Raw genomic sequence first — 23,684 nt, forward strand, 5'->3', positions numbered from 1 at the left:
GTTCACCGTTTGTCATTAATGGGTTATGGGTACTTCGGCACTTTCCTAATAGATACCATTAAAAAGAAGGAACTATTGAGATTTGAGCAAAGCACCTTGTTTTATTGGAACCCAAATGGTGTTTTAGCGGCAGATCAGCTAGGGATGATCTCATGTTTGAACCCTCGTACCGACAAAAATTCTCAGGGTCACAGGCCACACCGTGTAAGACTGGTTTCGTACTACAAGGGTGCCGGACCACAAGGATTATCTGGTGGGCAAAAGCTGGTCTAGAATACCAGTTAATTTTTATTTTTTTTTGGAATTTTCTTATTTAGAGACTTAATGGAAATTACCTACATGCTCATCAATTTCCCATTACATATATATGATAATCAATGCTTCTAATAACAAGCGCAGAATCGAATTAGATATCCTCAGGATTGGAAGTTGAGAATTCATGAAACCACATCAAAGCCATGCACTTTTATGTTTATATGGAAGATATCGGTTTGATAAATCGTATTTTCTTAGCCCCGTTCAACTTTATCAAGCACCAACTCTGTCTAACATCGAGGGTTATTGACAAAATAAGTGAAGTATTAAGACAGCATGGTCACCAGCATTGCAGAACACCAATCTGCTTTATTTGGTCAACAACCTCAACATTAAAACACGCATGACATTGATCACGAGCCTGTCGGCATGGATCATTAACATTGATCTTCTCCACCCATCCTGAACTGCCATTGTAACGCAATACACAATGCTTGTCCTGATTGAGACCTGCTATCTGCCAGTTCAGTTTTTTTTATTTTAAATTGTCAAGGATCAGATTTATGGTAGCAAATTAAACAATCTCCTCCGTCGTACAATTGCATAATCAAGGCAGAAACAGGATAAAGCATTTACCGTCAGAACAATGAGGTAAAAAATGAAATCTTTATACGGAGTTGAGAACAATATCATTGTTCGTCTATCCATCTTTAAATCAACACATTCGATATTTCCACTAAACAATGTTTGTCATAGTTTTAAGACTACCAAATGCCAACTGAGTTTAAACTGCGTTAAATTTGACACCCCCCTCAGGCACGAGTTGTCTGGATCTTCTCACAAAACCGTTTCATCTCAATCAGCTCCTAAGTTTAAATAAAGTCCATACAGCCACTTTACAAGGCTTGTTCATCATATCCCACATTAAGCAAATCCTAAAATGCAAAGCTGTTGCAAGAGACCATTTCCATATCACAAATCAATGAGCAAACAATAAGAGATCCAAGTTAAATGAAGCATAAATATCTGCCACGTAAAAAGTAAGTCTACATAGTTAAAGCACAAAATTCATCCTCGATAAAAAACATTCTAAATCTCAGATAACATGCAACACTTTAACATTCAAGAAATTTCAACAGACCAAAATGATGTAAGAAAATAAACGAAAATTTCCATTCAGGTTCAAGCAGTTTCAGCAGGGGCCTCGGCCATGGTCTCTTCTGCAGGCCTATCCAACTTCACACCAACATCTTCAGAGTAGTCCCCATGAACCTGAGAATTGAATAGCAAAAGTTATTAGGATTACACACAATAGCATCCATTCAGATCCAAAATTACAATTGCTCAAGGAGTTGATGAAATTCAATAGTTCAAAAAGAACCATGAGAAGAAGCGTGCCAATGGTTGTTGGATATATACATAAAAAAGTCTCAAGATTCTAGATGCAGATATAAAGATGGTATGAAAAAACCCTTTGTAGTAATTTAAAGACCAAAACATCAAACACATAATCAGAAGCATGTAGAGCAAGAGACATGCCTCCATCAATTTTCCAAGATCAAACTTTGGAGCCTTTAAGATCTTCACTTTCCTAATGAACACATTTTGAAGCGGGTAGATGCTAGAAGTTGCCTTCTCAATTTCCTTGCCAATGCTTTCAGGAATGAACTTGCGGACCAATTCCTTGAGATCACAAGAAGCTGCTTGGGCTGTCATGATTTCCCTCATTTTACGGCGGATCTAAAAGAAAGCAAAAGCAGAGTTTTGTCACAAGCAGTTACATTACAACAAAAAAAAACATTTGGGAAGAGAACATTAAACTCAACTCAATATGAACACATGGCAAGTTAGCTCATCAAAATTTTCAATCAAGCACTATTTCAAAATAATAGAACTCTGTATTTCATCACTTCAAAAGTTACAACTCTCTACAACTTTGATGAAATAACTTTATTTTGGTTGCCACTTAGTATAGATTTCAAAACAGTGGTGGAATACACAGCCCAAAATATATATCAGAAAAGGGCTCATACAAAAGAAAATAAGGTTATTAAAGATATCCTTCAGATAATCTAGATCTTTTTGAAGCAAAGACTTTACTAGAAAAAATAAATATATTGAGACTAGGAAAAAAAAATTAGGTCCTATTGCTATCTCAACACAAGTTCAGCAAACAATGAGATATTAAGATATGATTTGCATACTTGTCGTATTTGGCTGGACTGCGCATAAGTAGTCCTCTTGACTTGGTTGGGACGCCTTTTAGTGAACCCAATGCAAAACATTCTTAAAGTGTAGTTATCAGTGGTTTTCACATCAACATGAGCTTCAATCAAAGTTTGCCATTTCCTCACCAAAGACCTCAACTTGTCAGTGGTAAAATTCATTCCCTGCAATGTTTAAGGAGAGAAATAAAAAAAGTACTATTAAATTCTCATCAGAGTAAAAATATAATCAGTATAAATGGTAAAGCTTCCATTATCATACCCAGAAGTTTGTCAAAACATTCCTCCCTTGAACATCTTCAGCTCTCAATCGGATCTTTCTGTAAGCATTATCTTCATCACCTTGAAGGTCCGCAAGTGAGACCTCGAACACACGATGTTTGAGTCCTTCTGAAGCAATCTGTTACACACCATAGAGCACGTTATAAATGAATTACCAAGAAAACATTATTTACATCAGTGCATGAGCAACACATGGATACTTCTCAATTAGCATGCATGCATGTAAAAGAGACAAGACCTTAACACAGATCATGAAATGAAACTACAACAAAAAAACTTCTGTTCATTAAAACGCAAAGCAAATGCTATCAAAACTAAATATGAGCAACACAAGGGCATCAAGTGTAGAAAAAAGATAGGGATGTATTAAATTAAATTGATAATATAAATTTGTGGAAAAGAGCAATGAGCACAACTTGGTCTTCAAGAGAGGGGATGGGCTAAAAAGTTCACAAATTTCAAATTTTCACAAGTAAATTCAAAATATTTAATTTTTTTTCTCTACAAATAGGAGTATATTGTATGATTAAAAACACATTTCACTGTGACCATACACAACTCCAGTTGTCCTGAAGAAATTTGAAGGAAAAGAAGAGCCAGCCACAATCATCTTCCATCATTCACCATATTTTATACACATCCTTTATTTCCATGGTAACAAGGTTTAATACCTTAAACACCCCACCACACACAGCCAAAGTTATTAAGCAAAATTGCCTCCAGCCAACCTAACCTCATTCAGGATGTTAAAAGAATATCAAATTGCTAGAATCTCGTTTCCCTATCATGAAAATCATCACCACCTGTTCTATACGTTAAAGTTATTTAAACATACACTTGAGTCTATGATTCTATATAAAAACCTTGTCCCAATTTTAGCAGTACAGTTTTCTTATACAATCCAACAACAAGGCATAAAAGCAAACCATTATGAACACCATTCAGGATGTTAAAAGAATATCAAAATTGCTAGAATTTCGTTTCCCTATCATGATCATCACCACCTGTTCTGTAGGTTAAAGTTATTTAAACATACATTTGAATCTATGATTCTATATAAAAACCTTGTCCCAATTTTAGCACTACAATTTTCTTATACAACCCAACAACAAAGCATAAAAGCAAACCATTATTTTTAAGACAATGAAGAAAAGAGAAGTATTCATGAAATCAAAAGTATACACACATACCTTGGTACCCTGAGTACGAGTAACAAGAGTCTTGCCAACATTTTTCACAGAGAAAACTGAAGGAGCCTTGATATCATACCAATCCTTCTTTGAAAATGGATCAGCTCTACAAAAAACAAATACACAACAATAACAAATCAAAATACAATACAGATCTAGATACCAGATGTTAAAAGACATTAAATTTTCTTTGCAATACTCACGCTTTCTTCTTTCCTCCCTTCTTTCCCTTGGAAATTCTCTTGTTCTTCCTGTTAACAAATACATGATTAAATCATATCAATAAAACATCTTCCATACACCTATACTTATAAACGCATACGAAAATGTAGAGAGATAGAGATTGAAAGCGTACCCAACGGCCATGATTGGAGTTTGTAGTGGTGGTGGGGGTGATGGGCTGCGAGCTGCAGTGTGGTAGTGAAAAAACGAGAGATGGCAGGGGAAGTGAAAACTCAAAAACCCTACTTGCTGCTGCGTACTTCATATATCTATTTTGGTGAGGATGGTTTGGTCATTTAACTAGGAGTCGTTGTGGGCTTGGAATTGCAGAAAGCCCATCTATGAATACGCCCATAGGATTTGGAACGGCTATAAAGTTATGGGCCCATTACCTAAGAAACTAAACAGCATGAGTATTTTCTGTGGCCCAAATTTCAGTAAAATATATATTGTGCTACAGAAAAATTATATTTGTCTCTTTGAAAAAATGTGTTGATGTCTTCTTCTTCTTCTTCTTTTTTTTTTTTATGGTAAAAATAATTTTTTTTCCCAGATTCAATAAAAAATAGAATTGTGGACTAAGATTTTCGTAACATAAACTTCTTAATAATAATAATACATATTTGCCTCCATAGTCAATAAGAATTTGTGTTGCTGGATAACAGTACTTTGGAGTTTTCAAATTTGAATATACAGTGAAATTACATCTTTAATATTAAAAGAGACAAAACATAAACTTAGCATTTGGAGGGATTTTTGTACTTTCATATGGGTATTTTGTATAATTGTCGATGTTATGAGGGGGCATTTTAGTATTTTTTGTAATTTTTTAATGCTTAAAGTTGTTGGTATATGCTTGGTATATTCAAACATGTGGGTGGCTTTCACGCCTTTCAGGCGATGCGTGTGATGTCACTCAATAGACATAACTGGCCTTCCACCGTGTAAAACCCCAGAATAAATTAAGAATAATGAAGTATAAATTATAATATAATAAAACAAGGTAAGAAAAGAAAAATAATAGAAAGGAGGGAAAAAGGAAAAGTTTATGGTTGAAAATGAGTATTTTTTTAATAACCAAAATTGATAAAAACATTTTGGCTACTATCAATAAAATCCAATGGTGCAGTTAAGAAAGAGAGAGATCATTTTTTTTTTCTTTCTTGCCACTTTTATGGGTTAGATAAATGATGTTTAAGAATGAAAATAGAGGGTTGAGAAAAAACACACCCACATTCATATTTTTTTAAAAAATCAAAGTCAGGGTTTTGGAGAAAATTGAAGGAGAAGAAGAAAGGTGAAGGGATCTAGCATTATACTTGCATTTTTACACTTGGATTATCAATTAACTAGGTAACAAACTTGTCTCAAGTGATCAATTTGATTTATGAAATATTGAGAATGATAATGAGGTTTGAATTATGAAATTTGGTAAGTTGCATTGTTGTTTTTATGCTTTGATCTATGTTTATTAACATGAAAAATGGACAGGTATCAACCCAATTAAAAGGATTAGTGCTTAAATCATGAATTTTGTGTTGGGTTTGAAATTAAAATTAGAGGAAATACAAATGGAGGGTGGATTGAACTAAATGAGTTAGGTTATTTTGTGATGGTTGTTAAATCATAAAGGAATAGTGAAGAAAATTATGGTATTTATAAGGGCATATAGAGTCGGTGAAGATAGAGTAAGTAGCATATAATGAAATTTTGTTTGCTTAGAAAAAATTAATTATGAGAGAGAAAATGTATAATATTGCATGAGAAATGAATTTTTTGAATGAATATGGTTATATAATATATAGAATGTGTAAAACTTGCATATGCTAATGATTTGGAATAATGAGTGCAGGTCAAACTCATTTTTTTTAATAAGTAGTCACAAATGTTTTAAATTAGTTTAATAAAAAAGTGTAGAAATTGATTCTTGGTTATTGGAATTAGTATTGAGCATATTGAAGAAACTAATGTGTTTGGTTATGTGTAATACTGTTTTATTATGTAGGTTTATTTAGTTAGTTTTATTTGATTTTTTAATTCATGAGTTTTTTAAAGTATAAATTTATCTTTTATTTATTTAAATAAATAAGTTTAGTAAATATAATCTGCATATCTTATTTTATGTTATGAAATATATTGATTTTGCTTGCATAAACTTTTCAATATACATTTTGAATTTTTTACGTAAAACAAATATTGAAACAACATGCATAATTCGTATTTTTTTAAAAAAAATTGAATCTTGCCGTAAACAACCTCTTAGCAGCCCTGTATCTTGCCGCAAACAACCTGTTAAATCCATATCGGAGAGAACAATCTCATCAAGGGTCTCTGCCATGTTTGCCAAACTTGGAGGAATGCAGCCTCTGATGTCATTGTTGGCTACCACAAACACCGAGACTGGAGAGTTTCCTAGGTTATCAGGCAGGGTTGACTGGAATCTGTTACTGTTTATGGAAAGAGCATCTAGTTTCAGGTCAAAAAGCTGTGGTGGGATACTGCCTTCGAATTCACTGAACCTTACATCAAGACATTTGAGGGAATGCAAAAAGAAAACAACACAGGAAACGGACCCCTAAAGTGGTTGTTACTAATGTCTAGCTCATAAAGAAACTTGAGATGGATAAAGCTATCAGGATGATGCAGAAGAAGCGGTTGGAGTTTATACAAGTGAAAGAGAGCAAGGTCTTTAAGAAGGCCAAGCTCTTCAGGTAAACAGCCGGCTATGCTGGCGCGGCTTAGGTCTGTGCCGGCAACCGTTAAGATAAAAGGTCATATGTGTCTGAGGCGCAATACACACCAGTGTAGTTGCATGGCTGTAAATTGGTTGGCTTCAGAGGTCAGTGCATCTGTGCATGTTTCCAAGCCTGGAGAGCCATGCAAGCCTCTGTGAGTCGAGGGTCTGCGATGGGAACATCAGGTGGATAAAAAGTTTGTGGAGTGACCTGGAAGAAGGAGATCATCATACTGATGAAGCTCCAGAGGGTTAGATGGATGAGATGTGATCTCTTCATTTGGGAGAAGGATATGCCACCTATGATAATTGAGGACAGTCCATTAATAATAATTTCATAATTTTAATAGCATATGGAATTGAGTCCATCCGATCATTTTATTCGTAAAATTTAGCCTATGGTTACCCCCTGCAAATAATAAAAAGTGATGGGAGTTCAGAAGTTGTTCGATTGATCGAATCCGAATCATGTCCTTAATTGCGACTGTATTTTATTTTATTTATTTGTTCGAGGAAAATGCCCTTGTAATAATATAAGAACCTATAAAAGGAAAAACCAGCTTAGAAATTATTGCTTTAAGCCTTCAAGGGTCTGACCTTGATCATATCTGAGCATTGCTACAGTATCTCACAAACGTTGCCTTGTATATCTTAAAGCGACGTTTGTGAAAATTGTCGTTACAAAAACGTTGCTATAACTCAGTTTTGTTGTAGTGTACGTAAATATGACTGAGCTGGCAGGGATGCTTGTGCTTTTCTCAGTGCAAATTAAGCGGTAAATTAGGAAATTAACATGTAAAATAAAATAAAAATAGCGAATTAACATAGAATCAACAAATTTTGATGTTATAATATATTTTTTGTTGTCACTGTTTTGAATTGCAATATTTAAATAATGTCATAGATTATAAACATTACATATAATTTATGTCTTATTTTTTAATCAAGATTTTGCGTTTTAAAACCAAAACATTATTTTTTATTTTCTTGTTTTTGTGACAGGCACCCTCTAGTTCCGGGATCACCTTGTTTTGCCATTATTTATATATCAAAAAACCAACTTAACCCAATAACTTAAATTATTATTTGAGATTTCAAGATATGATATATATTATTTTCTAACACACCCTTTCAAGTGAAACTTTTTTTGAGCTTGAAACTTGCACAGATTTATATTAACTTGTGCTTAATTTTTATCAAATAAATAGGGATGATGAGATTCGAACTCATAATCACTAGGTCATTAAAGCTCTAATATCATATCAAATAATCAATTTAACCTAATAATTTAAGTTATTAAATAAAATTTCAAGATATGATTTATATTATTTTCTAACACCGTATAATTCTAGGATGAGCAGCCCCACCAGTAGATCCACCAAGTTTCCTTTCTCAGGAGAAGCTTGGTCGCCTTTCGCCGGGAACTCATAGTGGATGAGCAGCCCCACCAGTGGATCCCAAGGCTGTGAAGAATGAGCAGCCCCACTAGTGGATCCCAAGGTTGTGAATTGAATTACTTGCCAAATCTATCAAGAAAAAAAAAAATGTAATTTTGGCTGGTGCGGTTTTTATATATATATATATCAAAAATATGTTTTGTTTAAATCTTGATTATTTTTTTTTAATTTTGTTGAAAAAGCTATAAACAAAGAGGTGGGGTGGGTTCTAACGGGTTTGTTTTTGTTGGTAATAGCCAGCGAAAATGGTTTCAAAGGAGACGAGTGAAATGAACGTGCAAGGGAAGAAGCTGGAGAGCAGGGTGTTGAGAAGGAGCAAGGGAAGGATGATAATGCTGAGCCTCCATCCATCTATGGAGGTATTGGAAACAACTGATAAATAAGAAACAGATGCAGATAATCCGGAGACTGACAATACCGCCGACCAAGCTATTGTTGATGGTTCCAAGGCTGAGGATGCTGAGAAACCATCTTTGGAGACAGATTTATTTACTAATTCATATTAAGATATTGCTATTGAAAAGCGTAATGTGTTTAATTATTGCGTTTGATAATATCAATATTTAGTATATATTATGTTTTTAAAGTGTGAAAGGATAAAAGTGTTCTATCTTATTAATTTCTTTTGAATAATATTTTTTTGCTAAATTTTTTAAATTATCAAAAAAATATTATTTAAAAACTAATTGCTGATATTTTTAAAAAAACTAATTTTAAAAAGACTCTATATTTTGAATTGCAGTGGCCCAAGAACGATGACATTATCTATCATATTTGAGGTTTATTTGTTTTTATATTTCTGAAAAAAAATTAAATTTTTTTTATTTTTAAATTATTTTGATGTGTTGATGTTGAAAATAATTTTTTAAAAATAAAAAAAATATTATTTTAATACATTTAAAATAAAAAAATATTTTTAAAAAAAAATTACTATTACACTCTCAAATATTTTTTTTTAAATCATTAAATACATGAAATTAGAATGGGTTCATAAAAATTGTTCAAATGATTCTTAGAAAAATACAAAATAATAAAAAATAAAACATGCTTTTAAAAAATATTTTTCCATGCAATACAATTCAACATAAACATTTACCCTACACTTCATATCTAGCTAATGGGCTTGGGCCCTTCAATCAATTAATGGATATTAATGTTAAAATTGTAATTAACGGCCCGGATTTTTCTACGTCGAGTCTCCAGTAGATAGGAACCGCTCTGCTAGCTTGCTTCACTTGACTTGTACACCCCCTGAGCTAGTACAAGTGTGCAAACTTAAAAAAGAAGAAGAAATCAAAGTCACTCTCGTAAACTCTAGCGAGAACCCAGTTACAATGGCCGAAGCAGAGAAAGGATCAGCTACGACAGACTCCAACGAAGGTAATGGTAAGGAGGAGATATCATTGAAAGACAAAGGCAATGAATTCTTTAAAGCAGGGAACTATCTCAAAGCTGCTGCTCTTTATACTCAGGCTATCAAGCTTGACCCTTCAAATCCCACTCTTTATAGGTAAAAGAAAACATGACCCCCAAATTAGGGTTTGTTCTTTTGGTTAATCGTTGAATGTTTATCAAAATGCAATTTTGTTTTATTTTTAGTAAAATTTGATTCATTTTTTCAGTTGGGTTTTTGACTGGATTTGGTTGGTTTGTGGTTGTTGTGGCTTAAGTTTCTTTAGGAATTCCAGTTTGATGCTTTGCCATTTTTGAGAACTAGTTGAAGTTAATTGTTTTGAATTGTTTTGTTGCCTTCATTCATCATATTAATGATGATTATATGCGAGCTGAACAGTATTTTATTGCTCTCATCATTCTATATGCAGTTGCTTAATATTTGGAATATAGGGACTTTATGCCGTACAGCTATGTTTAATCGTAGAGTGTTGGAACTGTGCCTTGTTACTTTCCAACTAATTGCTTGAGGCCTGCTTTATCGTGTTAAGACAGGAGGCGTGCTATTGGATTTTCTTTCTTCTTGCTTAATGGCATTGCTATTCCAATAAGATTTATGCGTTTTATGAATACATGACAGCATCGTAGAGCACATTTGTACTACCCAAAGTAAGAACCCATGTAGTTTCCTTAATGCTGTCATCATAATTCTTTCATTTTCATTATAATTGTGCTTGTTTCATCTGTCTACAAGAAATTTAGTTTTTGCACTCAATGCATTTGAATCAAGATAGTCTTTTAATCCTGTTATGATAATTGACTGGCTTCTTTACACCTATTCATCTACTGCAATTGTCTGTTAGAGGTTTAGCTGTTATGCTCAATGATCTTTCAAACACTGAAATTCCTAAATGGAAGATTTTTCATGAGAATTAGCATGGTGAGTTATAATAATCATCTATTTTCAGAGTTTGCTTGGCCATCTACGTACAGCTACATTCTCTTTTTCTATGAATCAGTTTGTGAATAATTATGCAAGTAATGTATGTTGAACTCATGCATCTTCTCTTTTATGATTCTATCATTGGCCAGCAATCGTGCTGCAGCATTTTTGCAATTGTTCAAGCTTAATAAAGCACTTGCTGATGCCGAGACAACTATCACATTGAATCCTCAATGGGAAAAGGTGCACAAATATGCATAACCATTTTTGGGTTGGTTTACTTTATATCCCAAGATTTTTCTTTAACTTTTGCGGTTTGTTGATATTCCAGGGATATTTCAGGAAAGGGTGTGTATTAGAGGCCATGGAACAGTATGATAATGTATGTCTGAACTCTGAAGGAACATTTTCACGTTTAATGTTATCTGGTAGCTTTTTAGACAAGGTTGCTTGGTTTCTGATTTGCTGCTGATACATGTTTACTGCTCATGTATTGTAGGCATTGGCTACTTTTCAAATAGCTTTACAATACAATCCACGGAGCACTGAAGTATCAAGAAAGATTAAGAGGATATCCCAGTTGGCCAAAGAAAAAAAACGAGCTCAAGAGGTTGAGAGCATGAGATCCAATGTTAACATGGAAAAGCACTTGGAAACATTGAAATCTGAAATGGTGAGTGTAGTTTATCAAGAAAAGAGTCACTATGTCCAAATTTTTCACCTCATATTTGAAATTCGTATGTGGGAGTAAGATGCATTTTGGAGGTGGTTGTTTCCTATTAACCATATTTGCTCTTTAGTGGAAGATTAAATCTGGATAACTTCATTTGTAACCTTTTCTTCACAGGAGAAGATCAATTATTTAAGCTTTGTTTTGCATGTGAGAACTAAGTTAGCCTTTCTTTTGTAGTCTGAAATGCTTGGATCCGAAGAATGTTTTAAAGAAATGTTCTCCTTTCTTGTTGAGACCATGGAGACAGCTGTAAAATCATGGCATGAAACTTCTAAAGTGGATCCTAGAGTCTATTTTCTTCTTGACAAGGAAAAGACACTAACTGATAAATATGCTCCAGTTGTCAATATTGATAAGGTATTCGCTTTTGAAACTGTATTATCTTCTTTGGCACATCATTCTTGTGATGTATGGTATACATACCTGTAAAAAGAGGATATAAAAGAATAAAATTCCTCATGATTTTAACAATTACCTTTATCTTACTTCTTTTTGCAGGCCTTTGAATCACCCCATACACATGGCACTTGTTTCTCATTTCTTAGGCAATATGCGGAGGATTCTTTCTCCAAGGCAGCTTGCATAGTGGTGCCAAAGAATATCATATCTTATCCACAGGTAATGATTTGCTTCTTCGCACATGTGGTAATGATTTTTTGAGAAGCAAGCCCTTCTTTTTCTGGAACACCATATTCACACATAATAAATGTGATGGAGAATGAAGGCAACAATGGGAATCGGTTTTTATTGTTTAGGAATTTCAATATTGTATTAGGATTTATTATGTAGTAATTAAATTAGGATTTTAGTTTCCTTATTGAATTAAGACTTATTAGGTTTTCCTATTTTATTTGGTTTGGTGCATATAAATAAGCATCTAAACATTCAGTTATGTTAGTTTTTTGAATTATTGATTGAAATTAAAACTGAGTTTCTACATGATTGAGTGTGCCTCTCTTGATTTGGTCCCTTCAAGATCAAGGATGTCTCTCTTGTTGGGGATTTTAGTTTTTATTGTACATCAACTCACTCGGTTTGGTGACTTTGTTCATCTTGTCCTACATCAAGATGTATTCACACCTAGGTATTGCGGCAGATACATGGCTATGTAAATTATAACAGATTAATTGGCAAAACGTTTGCTGGAAGTCTTGTTGCATGGATGGGTCTAACTGCTTCCTGAACCTTGAGTCTATCTTCAGATTCTTCATTTGCTAAATTTATTGTGTATTGCTGTTTTCTGGTTTAGGATTTATGAAAAGCAGTCTCCAATATCTTGCACTTTGGAAATTGATGAGAGTGACCATAGGCATAGTATCTACTTTGGGGCTTTGGATGATGTGGCTTTGAAGAGGAAGTTGTTGGGGACTTCAAATATTTGGGTTTCCCTTTTTGTTTTCCCCAAGTAATGTATTTGATGCTAGATTACTTCCTCATTTCCTGTTATAGGATGTGATTTGTAAAATAACCTTGATTTCATAAAAATCAGCTTATTGAGTTGCAGCTGAATTAGAGTTGATGAGCTTGTCTAGTAAGGTGTTGTTTGCAGCTTGCTTGAGTTTAACCTTTAATGGTAAAATTGGAGAAGTGGTGATGTATATTGCGGCTGCTAATTAATTAGCAAGTTTTGTTTTTTCTAATTATATCAAATCTATAGAAGATGCACCACCAATGACTTGATGGCTTTATGGCTGTAAGACAGAGATGGATCTGACTTGCTTATAATCAAGTTATATATAATTCATAAATCTTTCAAATCTAAAACTGTATATATCCCTTCTATCAAGTTTTAGTTGTCCTAGCTGATTTGTTCTTTGGTGGGATGGAACACTGTACTCAACAACTAGATCTTATTTTATCGCATACCATTTTTGCAGGTTTGGAAAGGTCAAGGATCAAGAAAGTGGAGGCATGGGCAGCATGATGGCTTCTTTGTTCAATATGAGTCACATTTAATGCGAAAAATATGGTTTATTGCTAGCAGCAATGAAAAGGGGCAAACACTGTGCAGGTTTCTCTCTTCAGCCAGCCACCCACTTCTGTCATATATACTCTTAATTCGCTGTGAAAGTTTTTATTCTAGTATATATAGATCCTTCTATAGATGGTTTAGTAATGTATAAATGATATAAGCTCTCAACTCTAACACGTATCATGTTTCATGACCATCATTGCATATAAAGTCATATACTCTCTCCCTGACGACTTGCATTAGAATGGTCATCTAGTATTTTATTGCACACCCACCAATTGCAGTCAATCATCTGGACAGACGGGCCTCCATATGCTTTATCCATAAATTTGTGATATTTGACAATTCCAGTTCTTAGCTGCATAAACTTGCTAAATTAGGATATTTGTGGACATGAAGAAGGAAACTAAAGAGTAGATCAACTAGAACACGGTATGTTAAAATTTCAACATGATCATTCTTCATGAGATGGGTGCAAGCTTTGACTTTTAGTTTTTAGGACTGTGCTAGATATCAAAAAACTGGACATGAAGCAGCTCACGAAATAAATCATCTCCTTTGGGGCTCATCATTTCAATGGAGATGATTTATTCTGTACCCTCTTTTTCATTGAAAAGGAAATTTCCCTATTTTTACCAAGTCATCGTCAGAGAAAAAGAAAACAAGTGCAATTTGCTTAGTCATCTGGTATCTTTTTAATGTTAGCTTAATACATGACATAGTAATTAGTTCAAACTGGTCATCTCATGAGACAATAGTGATGCTTCTTCGTACCTTTTTTGCCAGGGATCCAGAGATTCTAGATATTAGTGCTCATGAAGTGCTGCCACGCCTTTTCAAAGAAAAGATGCCAAATCCTTAATTCCCTGTATTTTCTTGGCAATCTACTAGAGGATAACACAATGCACTCATCAATGGGGAATTTACATGTGAAATGAGAACAGACAGCCGCAAGCCTTTCTGGCTTGCCTTGATGTGGCGCAGAAGTTCCTGGTTAGATGTGGTAACTGATAAGCACATGCGAGAAGGTTATTTTTGTTAGCCATATCGATCAATTGTTCAGTTTTGATCACTTACTGATAACTTGTGAGCTTCTTTGAGTTGTTGCATTTCTAGATGCCTTTTCTTGTATGGTTTGCTTTTCTTGCATTGCTCGTAAATTGAGCGAGTTATTTCATATCCCGGGTATAAAATGCTAGCGTTGATGTCTTGAAAATTTGCAAAAGGGTAGCACAACTCAGTCCTGATTCCTAGGCTATTTTATCTTTTTTTGGCTTTGGTGAATGATGCAAGTCGCCCCATCTTTATCTCTGTAATTGTTTTGGATTTTTTTTATTGATTGTTGAAGTTCTGGAGCATTTTAGCTCTTTTATCTTCTATCCTTTTGGTAAAATAATGAATAGTAATGGATTCAAACCTCTTCGGCCTTTGCTTCCCAGATTATATTAGCTCTTGTGTCATATCGGTTAGCATCAATAAATGAAGTGAAAATTTAAATATAGTAAAAAGCCCAGTAAACACGAATGTGGGTCGTTCCTGTCTTGCTAGTCACCACTGCAAAGCCGACTTGACAAATTATTCTCCATCACCTTGCTCTCGGAAGCTATGTTCCAATCTATGTATGCCTGTAAAGGCTCTGGCGTTGGTTCACTGGTTTGCATAAATTCCATTTTATTAGTTTACGGTGGACACCAAGCTATAATTGCCAGAGGTTTCAAGGCCCAAGATGATTGAAAACAAGCAATCTAGATGGATAACATGAAATTAGTGGACTGAAATTGAGGATATCCATTCATGGTAATGTTTTAATTTTTTCTCCCGGCCAATACATTCTCATCATCCATCTGATGTGATGGCTTTAGCAAGCCAGCACTTCAGTATCTACAGGACATGAGACAGAACACTTCAGCATCGAACCGTTGACCCCTTCAACTAAAATCACTCTACAGAATCGAAGTACTCAGACCACTATTCCATGGTGTATGGCTGCTGCTACGGCTTTTTATGGGGGGTGTAGATATCTCTCCTGTGTCCCAGCCTTTTAGGGATGGTGGTCTTGGCCTTGGCCTGTCATCTCTGCCATTAGCTCCTGGGGACTCTTCCTTCAGGCTGGCCCTGTAAGCACTATTCACGTCTTGTTCAGTATTTCATCCGCTATTATGGAAATCTGCACATGCACGATAACTATGGTTCATGGGAAGCAAGTACCTGCCCTGAGTAACTTAAGTTGTTTATTAAGAAGATGGACTTTCTGCTATTCAACATCTAATCCTTCTGCGGTAATATTTATTGTTAGTATATATTTGGTCAGTCAAAATCATCTGTTGAATAGCAAATAATCTAAAATCAAAAGATTAGTTAGAAATTTTTGATCCTATTGTTTTCTTACCCTGCTAGTGCCATAACCATGCTACTTTGGTAGAACTTCCAACCAAATACGATGCCATGATTTAATTGTTGATGCATGGGCATGGGAGGCCCCCATCTCTTTAGTATGGATTTGAAACGTTGATTCTAGTCTGAAATGTCAAATGTGAAGGGAATAGAGAGGCTACCGAGATATGAACCAACCTTCTATAATTTCTAGAAAGAACTACATACTACTATGTTTGATATACGGGGATACAAAATATGCTTTTAGACCTTAAGTTATATATCACAGCAAAATCATCAGTTTTTTCCACTTCAGGATCAATAAGATTAAGTGGGGTTCTTCTTCGGCGGTGAACATTCACACCACATAGTTGTGGTTGGATCCAATTCCTCCCCTCTCACATCAGGCATTATTGTGCGCGTCAAACTCATCTGCGACCTGATTATTTGATTTGCTTGCATGTAGCATAAAATTGCATGCTGCTACAGCCTCTCCTACTGTCAGATAGATCCATTCCTGACCAATGCTTTCGATGAACTTCGACTTTACTAGCTTCTTAATCACCTCACTTCTTGGATTGGCCAGTACGAGCTAGATCAACAACAAAATATGACATTCATAACGTAGGACTACGTTTGCAAAGAAGCAAGCTTAAATATGGAAAAAATGATAACTGTTTATACGTACCTTGAGACCTCTTCTATATATGTTTTTCTTTACTTCTTCGAACATGCTGATTCCACTTGTATCTGTGCTGCCAACAGCTGTGGATTGAATGGATGGAAACATTAGGGTTTGATTAAGCTAGAATGTGCAAAAGATAAGCCTGATGGCTAGGATGATTGTGATTATTTAAAACGCTTACCACTGAGATCTAGTATCACATACTGTAAGCTTGATCCTCCTGTGGATTTTAGCTTTTCTTCCTCCTCGTAGATCCATCTTGAAATCCTGAACAAAATTTAATTGGAAAAGAATACTTGAGTGATAATACACACTGTTTAACATTTTACCGTTTAGCGTCTATCTTTATTATTTTGCATACCTTTCTCTTAAGTAGTTTGCGTTGGCAAAGTTGACTGGTGCATCAATCTGGAGAATGAGAACTCCTGGAATATTGTTTGCAACCGGGTATTGGTCTATGCTCCTGAAGATCGTGGAGTTGGGAATGTTGCCTAAAAGAAATGTCCTTGGCCTTGCAACAGACAGGAGCGTCCTTAGCAAAGAAATTGTGACCTGTATAGGCAGTTGCTGTTCACATCAGCAATATTCATTCTGACACTTACTTTTTGAGATGAATTAGTGGCTTGTCTAAGTTACTTACAGGGATGACCAAGCCAATTTCCACACTGCCAAAGACAACTCCAATGTATGCACTCATGCAAACAATGAAGTCGCCCTTGTCAACTTTCCAGAGGCCAATTGCAGCTTCATAATCAATTAGGCCAAGCATCGCAGCAATGATAATGGAGGAGAGAACCACTATGGGGGTGTAATGGAACAACGGTGTCAGAAATAGCAACGTGGCCATTACAGCAGTTGCCATGACTATGTTAGATCCTGCTGTTTTGCATCCTGCATTAAAATTCACCGCAGTTCGCGAAAATGGTCCTGCAATCCAAACCAAAATATATAATTTGTTTTTAAGAGGATTATTTGCTGCATATATATGCATCTAACCATAAACTCAACTAATGAAAGGATTTGCCTGGTTAACATAGGACCGCAATAAAGATTTTATCAAAAGGAAATTAAAGACACCAAGAGTCAAGAGTATTGGATGTAATATTCCCGCAGTGGCCTAAAATCAAGTCAAGCAACTTAGACCAAATTAACCAGACTCCAATAATGGATCCTTGATTCATTCCAGTCGGGCCTTAACTTGCTATATATAGTACACACACAGAATTAGTACCTGTGGTCAGATAACAAGAGGCGCAAGAGCCTGCCATATTCATCATCCCAAATGCGATCATCTCTTTGTTTCCATCAATATGATAATTCTTGAACATGGCAAAGCTCCTCCCAACAGCTACTCCTTCCTGTACATTCATCAAGCCAGTCTTTTTGTTATTTATTTTACTTCTGTTCTTAATTTTGGGCCGCAGGTTCAGTTTATTGCCCAAGAATAAACGAACACCATTGAGCCTTTTCAGTTCTAGAACAACAAGTTTTAGACCTTCACCCCTTCAGTCTTCACTGTAAGAGTTTTAACATGTTCCATAATTTTGCTTTATTTGCAAGGAAAATCTGAACCACAATTTTTTAGTCATCGAGGAATACATTATACAAATTGAGCTACAACCCACTTGTTTATGGTTTCGTTATCTCTTTGATTTCGTATGTACCACAACTCCTTTTTTTTTTTTTTTTTACGTGTAGAAACGTAGAGAAATAGTCACTACTACCTCTTACCCAAAAAGAAAAAAAACACTATTGTCTGCGTATATTTTCTCTGTTTTTCTCACTTGCATGGATATGAAAGAGTATATCAACCCTGGACACAGCATGGTGATGTGTCAATAGACTATGGCCAGTTTTGTCACTGACGTATGCCGGAGCTTGTGATTAACGGGGAGCTTATGAGTGAGTGGAGTTTGATGTATATATTCGAGGATGGAGAGATGCAGTACTACTTACAGCAAGAGATATGCCACCAGTTATGATCCCTGTTTTAATAGCTGCCACCATATACGGTGACCCAAAAGCCAACTCAGATACAGATAGTGGATTCAAGCCCTTCTTTAGGTGACCAATCTGGACAAAACAAACAAATCCAACAGTGCATCATATATATATATATTGCTCGTGTATACAATATAATAACATACTTGCTTAAATAACTAGAATCCTTCCACTAAAACTGTGTTTAAAAATATGATTGAAATTATATTTTTAAAAAATTAAAAAAAAAAATTATTTAAAATTAATTTTTTTTATATTTTTATATTGTTTTGATGTGTTAATGTTAAAAATAATTTTTAAAAAATAAAAAATTATATATTATTTTAATATATTTCTAAAATAAAATTACAATTTTTACCATTATTATACTCACAGACACCCCTAAATATGGTTACAAAATAACTTAAACCAATTTTTTGAATTTGTCATAACAACATATCATTTTGAGTATATTTTCTTAAGAATAAAATTATTATTATTATTATTTATAACAAAATCAGGATTTTAATTGGACTCCTTTCCTTTTACCGAGTAGGTGATGTCTTGACCATCGTGCCCATAATTGACAATCCATCCATCAAAATGATTGCTGTGAGTCGGTACAGAAAGCTATTTATATTTTTGGTGAGATATTGAAAGTCTTCGGGCATGTCATAACTCATAATTAAGTTGTGATTAACCAATGCCCGCTAAGATTATATACCCCTCTCTCTCTCTCTAAAAAAAATATTTTTTATATGATCAGAGCGGCTTTTTTCTCAAATTTTGTAAAGAATAAGGGGCACTTTTCTTTTTTTTTCATTGGATAATTGAGGACACCCAATTTTTAAATGTGCACAAGAATTTATCGCTTTGCATTGATGAGAGTAGAAGACAGAACTCACCACTTGAACTCCATGTTTCTCAGCGTTTGTCAAATAAACAAGAACACTTCCAACAATAACACACATCATGGGTGCCATCGCATTTATCCAAAAGAAGCATGGCTTTCTCTTGCTCTACTTGCAATCAAATTATGAAATCACAAGGGGCAACACCAAGATTAGTTCATATATATCCTGGGATCGTAGATAGGACCGCTTCACAAATAAAAAGGAAAAATCACAGTATAGACATTTGCTTAATTTCTTTGTTAGATTAATTAATGATCCAGATATATCAGGTATGCTTTTGCATTATTGAGATTAAAAATATAAAAATTAAATATTTTTCGAAATTAAAAAGCATCCTTATTGTTAAAGAAAAATCTTTCCATAATGTGTTCTATAATTATTGCTGTTGGTAGAGGAGTTCAAATTTCTTAAACTTGTTGGACAATAACAAGTAAGTAGGTAGAGAATAGAGATGATGATGATATGAAAGTTTTCCTAAATAGAAGTGACAAATGATTTGGATTATTACTTACAACGTATCTTGTGAGAACGAGGAAGAAGAGAAAACAACAACCCAAGAGACCACTTGCCCATCTCCACTGCAACCACCACCACCATAACAATGATAATTATTTTTAAAAAAACTAAAAGAAAACATTGAGAAGTGGATTAATCTATTCCATGCATGAAGTTTCTAGACAAAACCAGCTAGGGTTAGGAAAATTATGTACCTGGTGTGTTTGGCTAAAGACTGAACGCAGAACCGATACAAGATCTGTCCCATGAGTGAAATGAACTAAACCAAGAATGCCTTTTAGCTGCTGAAGGCAAACAACCGTGGCAGCCCCACCCATGAAACCCACTATTGCTGCATGGGACAAAAAGTCCACAATAAAACCAAGCCTGCAATTTAACAAATTAAATCACGGTTAAATTAAAAATAAATTAGAAAACATAACGTAAAGAAACACAGTGCAGGAATCAGATGCTATATACGTTAAATTAAGCAGCATGGAGGACTATCAATGGTCTATTTCTATCTTTAACCTTAAACTTGCACCGTTTGCTATGCTTTTAGAGATGTTTCTAAACATTGGTGCAACAAGACAAAATCCAAGTACCAAGGGAGTAGACTAGAGAGAGCAGTTTTAGATTGGTCACATGCATGTTGTGTTAAAAAAAAAAAAAAAAACTGACCTTAATAAGCCAAGAGCAACTTGGAAAACTCCAGCAAAAAAGGTAGCAGTGAAAACTAACTGAACATAGAGCTTAGCGTTCTCATTAGGGTTAACTTCCTTCCCTAACATGGAAGATATGAGAAGCGATACCACAGCTACAGTACCCACGGCCAAATCTTTTGAACTCCCCAACATGGCATACACCAAAGGTGGCACAAAGCTTGAATCTACACGTTAAGCAAATTGTGAGGTCCGATTTTCAAAAAGCAAACAATATTTATTAGCATATATAGTTATATCCCAATATCTGTAACTTCGAAAAGGAAATGAACAAACTCACTGACTCACATAGTCCAATGATTGGAGGTAAGCTAGCAAGACTTGCATAACTTATCCCTTGAGGAACTGCTAGACTGGCAATAGTAATTCCAGCTACAAGATCAGCTTTGAAAAACTCGAAAGTGTAACGAGGAGCCCATTCCAGGATAGGTACAAAGTACTGCATTCCCAAAATGAATTTCCTAGACGCTGGCTGGTTCTTGAATTGCCTAAAGGGGTCATCAGGGAAGAGAGTCTCCTTGATACCTAATTTTATGGACTCAAGAAGTGGTTTTGCTGGAGGAATTGCGACAGGAAGTGGGCATTCATAGTAGGGGTTACCCATGGTTTGTCAGATTCAGATTGCTTCCCTAGCTTTACTGGAAATGGCTGATGTGTTGGAGATTTTGGGTATGATATGACGATTTATAGAGAGAGAGAGAGAGAGAGAGAGACGGTACCTAGTACAGATTTGATTTTGTGTCGGAGCCAGGGGCGATACTGCTAGATGGCTAATTTTGGTGACATAAAACAAGTTTTGCTTGCTATTGAAGGACGCACGTAAGTTGCTTCGATGGTTGTGGTGAGCTAGGAAGCAAGCTTTGCCTATATAAAGAGGTTGAGGGGTGATGTGCCAGATGGGCCCCACGGAAACGTGTCATGCCCTCAAGACTTTGACCCATGGCTGGCTATTAATTTATCATTGACCAATCTCGTTTTTTTTATCTTAATCTTATTAGAAAAGAAAACGTCTAATTTGAGATTTCTATATTTCGTTGATATACAAAACGACTCATTTGATGTTGCGGCATCTTTTATTTTAAGATATTTTTTTAAAAAAAATATTAAATTAATATTTTTTTAGTTTTTTTAATAATTCTAATATGTTAAAATAAAAAATAAAAAAAATAATTATTTTTATATAATTTCAAAAATTACTATACATTATAGTACTAAATATAAAAAAATTATTATATTGGTTGAGTTATTTTTTTTTTATGAAAAAAAGTTTCGAATACAAAAATTCATTTGAAACTAGCTTCCTAGCTAGCAGTAATCAGCGCTTAAACATTAAGGGAGGTTTATGAAGAAAAGATATATTATATTTGGCTATATATGTACTATCTAGCTTTGCCAGAATCTATGAACATGGCGTTCGCAAATGTGCTTCTCACAAAGTTGGCTGAGGACATCAGGCATTGCACGTGGTGGTACGTTGATTGCGTGGGACCCGGTCAATCGTAAGATTTTCAAGAAGATGCCACGAATAAGTTTGTGCTGTTTCGGGTGATTTTTTTTTTAATTTGAATTTTTATTAAAAAGAAATAATTAATTTTTTTTTTTTTGGTAAAAATTGAACCAAAATCGGTTCAAACCGACCTGTTTTTGATTTGATTTGGATTTTAAGGATAAAAACCGATTCAAATCAGTTTGACTTAATTTTTTTAATTTGGATCAATTTTTTTATTTTGGTTTAGTTTTTTTATTTTGGCTCTGTTTTTTTTGTTTGGCTCTGTTTTTTTTATAGACTTAACTTATTTTCTTTTAGATTTTTTATTTGGATCAGTATTATTTTATTTTTTTATTTTAAGTTTATAAATCTAAAATTAAATTGAATTGATTGATTTATTTTATTGTTTTTTTTTTTATGAAAAAAATATCGAATACGAAACTTCATTTGAAACTAGCTTCCTAGCTAGCTGTAATCAACGCTTAAACATTAAGGGAGGTTTATGAAGAAAAAAAAAATATTATATTTGGCTATATATGTATTATCTAGCTTTGCCGGAATCTATGAACATGGCGTTTGCAAATGTGCTTCTCACTAGTTGGCTTAGGACATCAGGCAATGCACGCGGTGGTACGTTGATTGCGTGGGACCCGGTCAATCGTAAGATTTTCAAGAAGATGCCACGAATAAGTTTGTGCTGTGCGCTTTAAGTACTTAATTTTAATACATACATTGCACTTTCAGTATTAAAAAATTATAGCGAAAAGACAAAATTTGGGCTCCAAACTTCTCGTAATTTTAAGTGGAAAAACTAGCTAGCTGTTCGCATATTCATTTTATATTTTTTAATCAGCTGTTTAATTCGATTGTTTAGAATCTGTACCATACAATATTATCAAAATAATATTGATAACAGTATTTTGTTTATATAATAATTGATACGAATATTTGCATCGAGAATTAACATAATTGCATCCTGCGAAAAATGGTAATGACAACACATTCCTCCTCCGGTCTCGCGGCCCCCTTTCTCATAAATCTCATTGGTGAGTAGTGCCCCAATTCCCCAAATAAATCATGGAAATTTTGCTGTCTTTTCTTTTCAGTGTAGTTCATTAAGTGATTCAGTTCTTGAGGATTGACATCAGATTCTCCATTGATTCTATTTCTGGATTTATTTAGGGTGGCATGGAGGGTGGTTAAAATTTATTTTTTTAATGTTTTTAAATTGCTTTGATGTATTGATATTAAAAATAATTTTTAAAAAACAAAACACCCTCCTAGCCCCTAATTCATCCTTATCTTGCTGGAATAGAGCTTCCGATAATTTCTGGTGCTGATTTCGGAAGACGACAACCACATCCAAATATACATTAAAATGGCCTTGTTGTGAAATCTAAAATGGTGCTACCGTGGATGACGAAGTTAATTCCATCAGCTTGTATGTCATCATTCATGAATAATCTTAGTATTTGTTCCATTCATAGCGCTGCGTAAACCTAGCTAGTTGTCTACAACAGTACCGAAAAGAAAAAAAAGAGAAAGAAACCTAGCTAGTTGTCTACGGGAAGAAAATCAAGGTCGTAAAAAATTGCCACATTAGTGGAAAGAAGCTCAAAAC

General features: G+C 34.5%; 3 protein-coding genes across 5 annotated transcripts; 1 reads left to right on the forward strand and 2 right to left on the reverse strand.

Annotated features, from left to right (window-relative positions):
• Positions 1-1,256: 1,256 nt before the first annotated feature.
• LOC118056382 (small ribosomal subunit protein eS1y) lies at positions 1,257-4,425 on the reverse strand. Its single transcript, XM_035068572.2, has 7 exons — positions 4,308-4,425; positions 4,156-4,203; positions 3,953-4,058; positions 2,743-2,880; positions 2,460-2,645; positions 1,795-1,995; positions 1,257-1,527 (listed from the first exon to the last, which is right to left on the reverse strand). Exons 1-7 carry the CDS (start codon positions 4,316-4,318, stop codon positions 1,438-1,440), a joined length of 780 nt encoding a protein of 259 aa, XP_034924463.1. The 5' UTR covers positions 4,319-4,425; the 3' UTR covers positions 1,257-1,437.
• Positions 4,426-9,595: 5,170 nt separating this feature from the next.
• Positions 9,596-14,621, forward strand: LOC118056390 (uncharacterized). The gene is made up of 8 exons (XM_035068584.2): positions 9,596-9,875; positions 10,850-10,943; positions 11,032-11,082; positions 11,200-11,373; positions 11,611-11,790; positions 11,932-12,051; positions 13,311-13,444; positions 14,192-14,621. Exons 1-8 carry the CDS (start codon positions 9,700-9,702, stop codon positions 14,265-14,267), a joined length of 1,005 nt encoding a protein of 334 aa, XP_034924475.1. The 5' UTR covers positions 9,596-9,699; the 3' UTR covers positions 14,268-14,621.
• A 301-nt stretch (positions 14,622-14,922) lies between these two features.
• Positions 14,923-21,399, reverse strand: LOC118056398 (sulfate transporter 3.1). Of its 3 annotated transcripts, XR_012170629.1 has the most exons (13): positions 20,863-21,399; positions 20,534-20,741; positions 20,068-20,239; positions 19,870-19,935; positions 19,349-19,462; positions 18,420-18,536; positions 17,695-17,821; positions 17,104-17,390; positions 16,825-17,015; positions 16,645-16,730; positions 16,467-16,543; positions 16,049-16,370; positions 14,923-15,572 (listed from the first exon to the last, which is right to left on the reverse strand). XR_012170629.1 is itself a non-coding variant. In XM_035068605.2 (12 exons), exons 1-12 carry the CDS (start codon positions 21,176-21,178, stop codon positions 15,534-15,536), a joined length of 1,800 nt encoding a protein of 599 aa, XP_034924496.1. In that variant the 5' UTR covers positions 21,179-21,399; the 3' UTR covers positions 14,923-15,533. The 3 variants fall into 3 exon arrangements, 2 of the variants coding, with proteins under 2 accessions (XP_034924496.1, XP_034924488.1); XM_035068605.2 differs by lacking the exon at positions 16,049-16,370; XM_035068597.2 differs by lacking the exon at positions 14,923-15,572 and having other exon boundaries at positions 15,964-16,370.
• Positions 21,400-23,684: the final 2,285 nt, after the last annotated feature.

This window comes from Populus alba, chromosome 8, assembly GCF_005239225.2.
Source record: "Populus alba chromosome 8, ASM523922v2, whole genome shotgun sequence".
In the NCBI taxonomy this organism is placed as follows: domain Eukaryota; kingdom Viridiplantae; phylum Streptophyta; class Magnoliopsida; order Malpighiales; family Salicaceae; genus Populus; species Populus alba.

Bases quoted from the DNA above. Each gene is read 5' to 3' on its own strand.
- LOC118056382 (XM_035068572.2), bottom strand. The intron at 4,059-4,155 runs GTGAGTATTGCA...TGTTTTTTGTAG, and splicing joins AAGGGAGGAAAGAAGAAAGC to AGCTGATCCATTTTCAAAGA. The intron at 1,528-1,794 runs GCATGTCTCTTG...TTCAATTCTCAG, and splicing joins ATCTTGGAAAATTGATGGAG to GTTCATGGGGACTACTCTGA.
- LOC118056398 (XM_035068597.2), bottom strand. From the start codon at position 21,178: ATGGGTAACCCCTACTATGAATGCCCACTTCCTGTCGCAATTCCTCCA. The intron at 19,463-19,869 runs GTAAGTAATAAT...GATTGCAAGTAG, and splicing joins TCGTTCTCACAAGATACGTT to AGCAAGAGAAAGCCATGCTT. The intron at 18,537-19,348 runs GTGAGTTCTGTC...TGTTTTGTCCAG, and splicing joins AGAAACATGGAGTTCAAGTG to ATTGGTCACCTAAAGAAGGG.
- LOC118056390 (XM_035068584.2), top strand. From the start codon at position 9,700: ATGGCCGAAGCAGAGAAAGGATCAGCTACGACAGACTCCAACGAAGGT. The intron at 9,876-10,849 runs GTAAAAGAAAAC...ATCATTGGCCAG, and splicing joins TCAAATCCCACTCTTTATAG to CAATCGTGCTGCAGCATTTT. The intron at 10,944-11,031 runs GTGCACAAATAT...TTGATATTCCAG, and splicing joins TGAATCCTCAATGGGAAAAG to GGATATTTCAGGAAAGGGTG.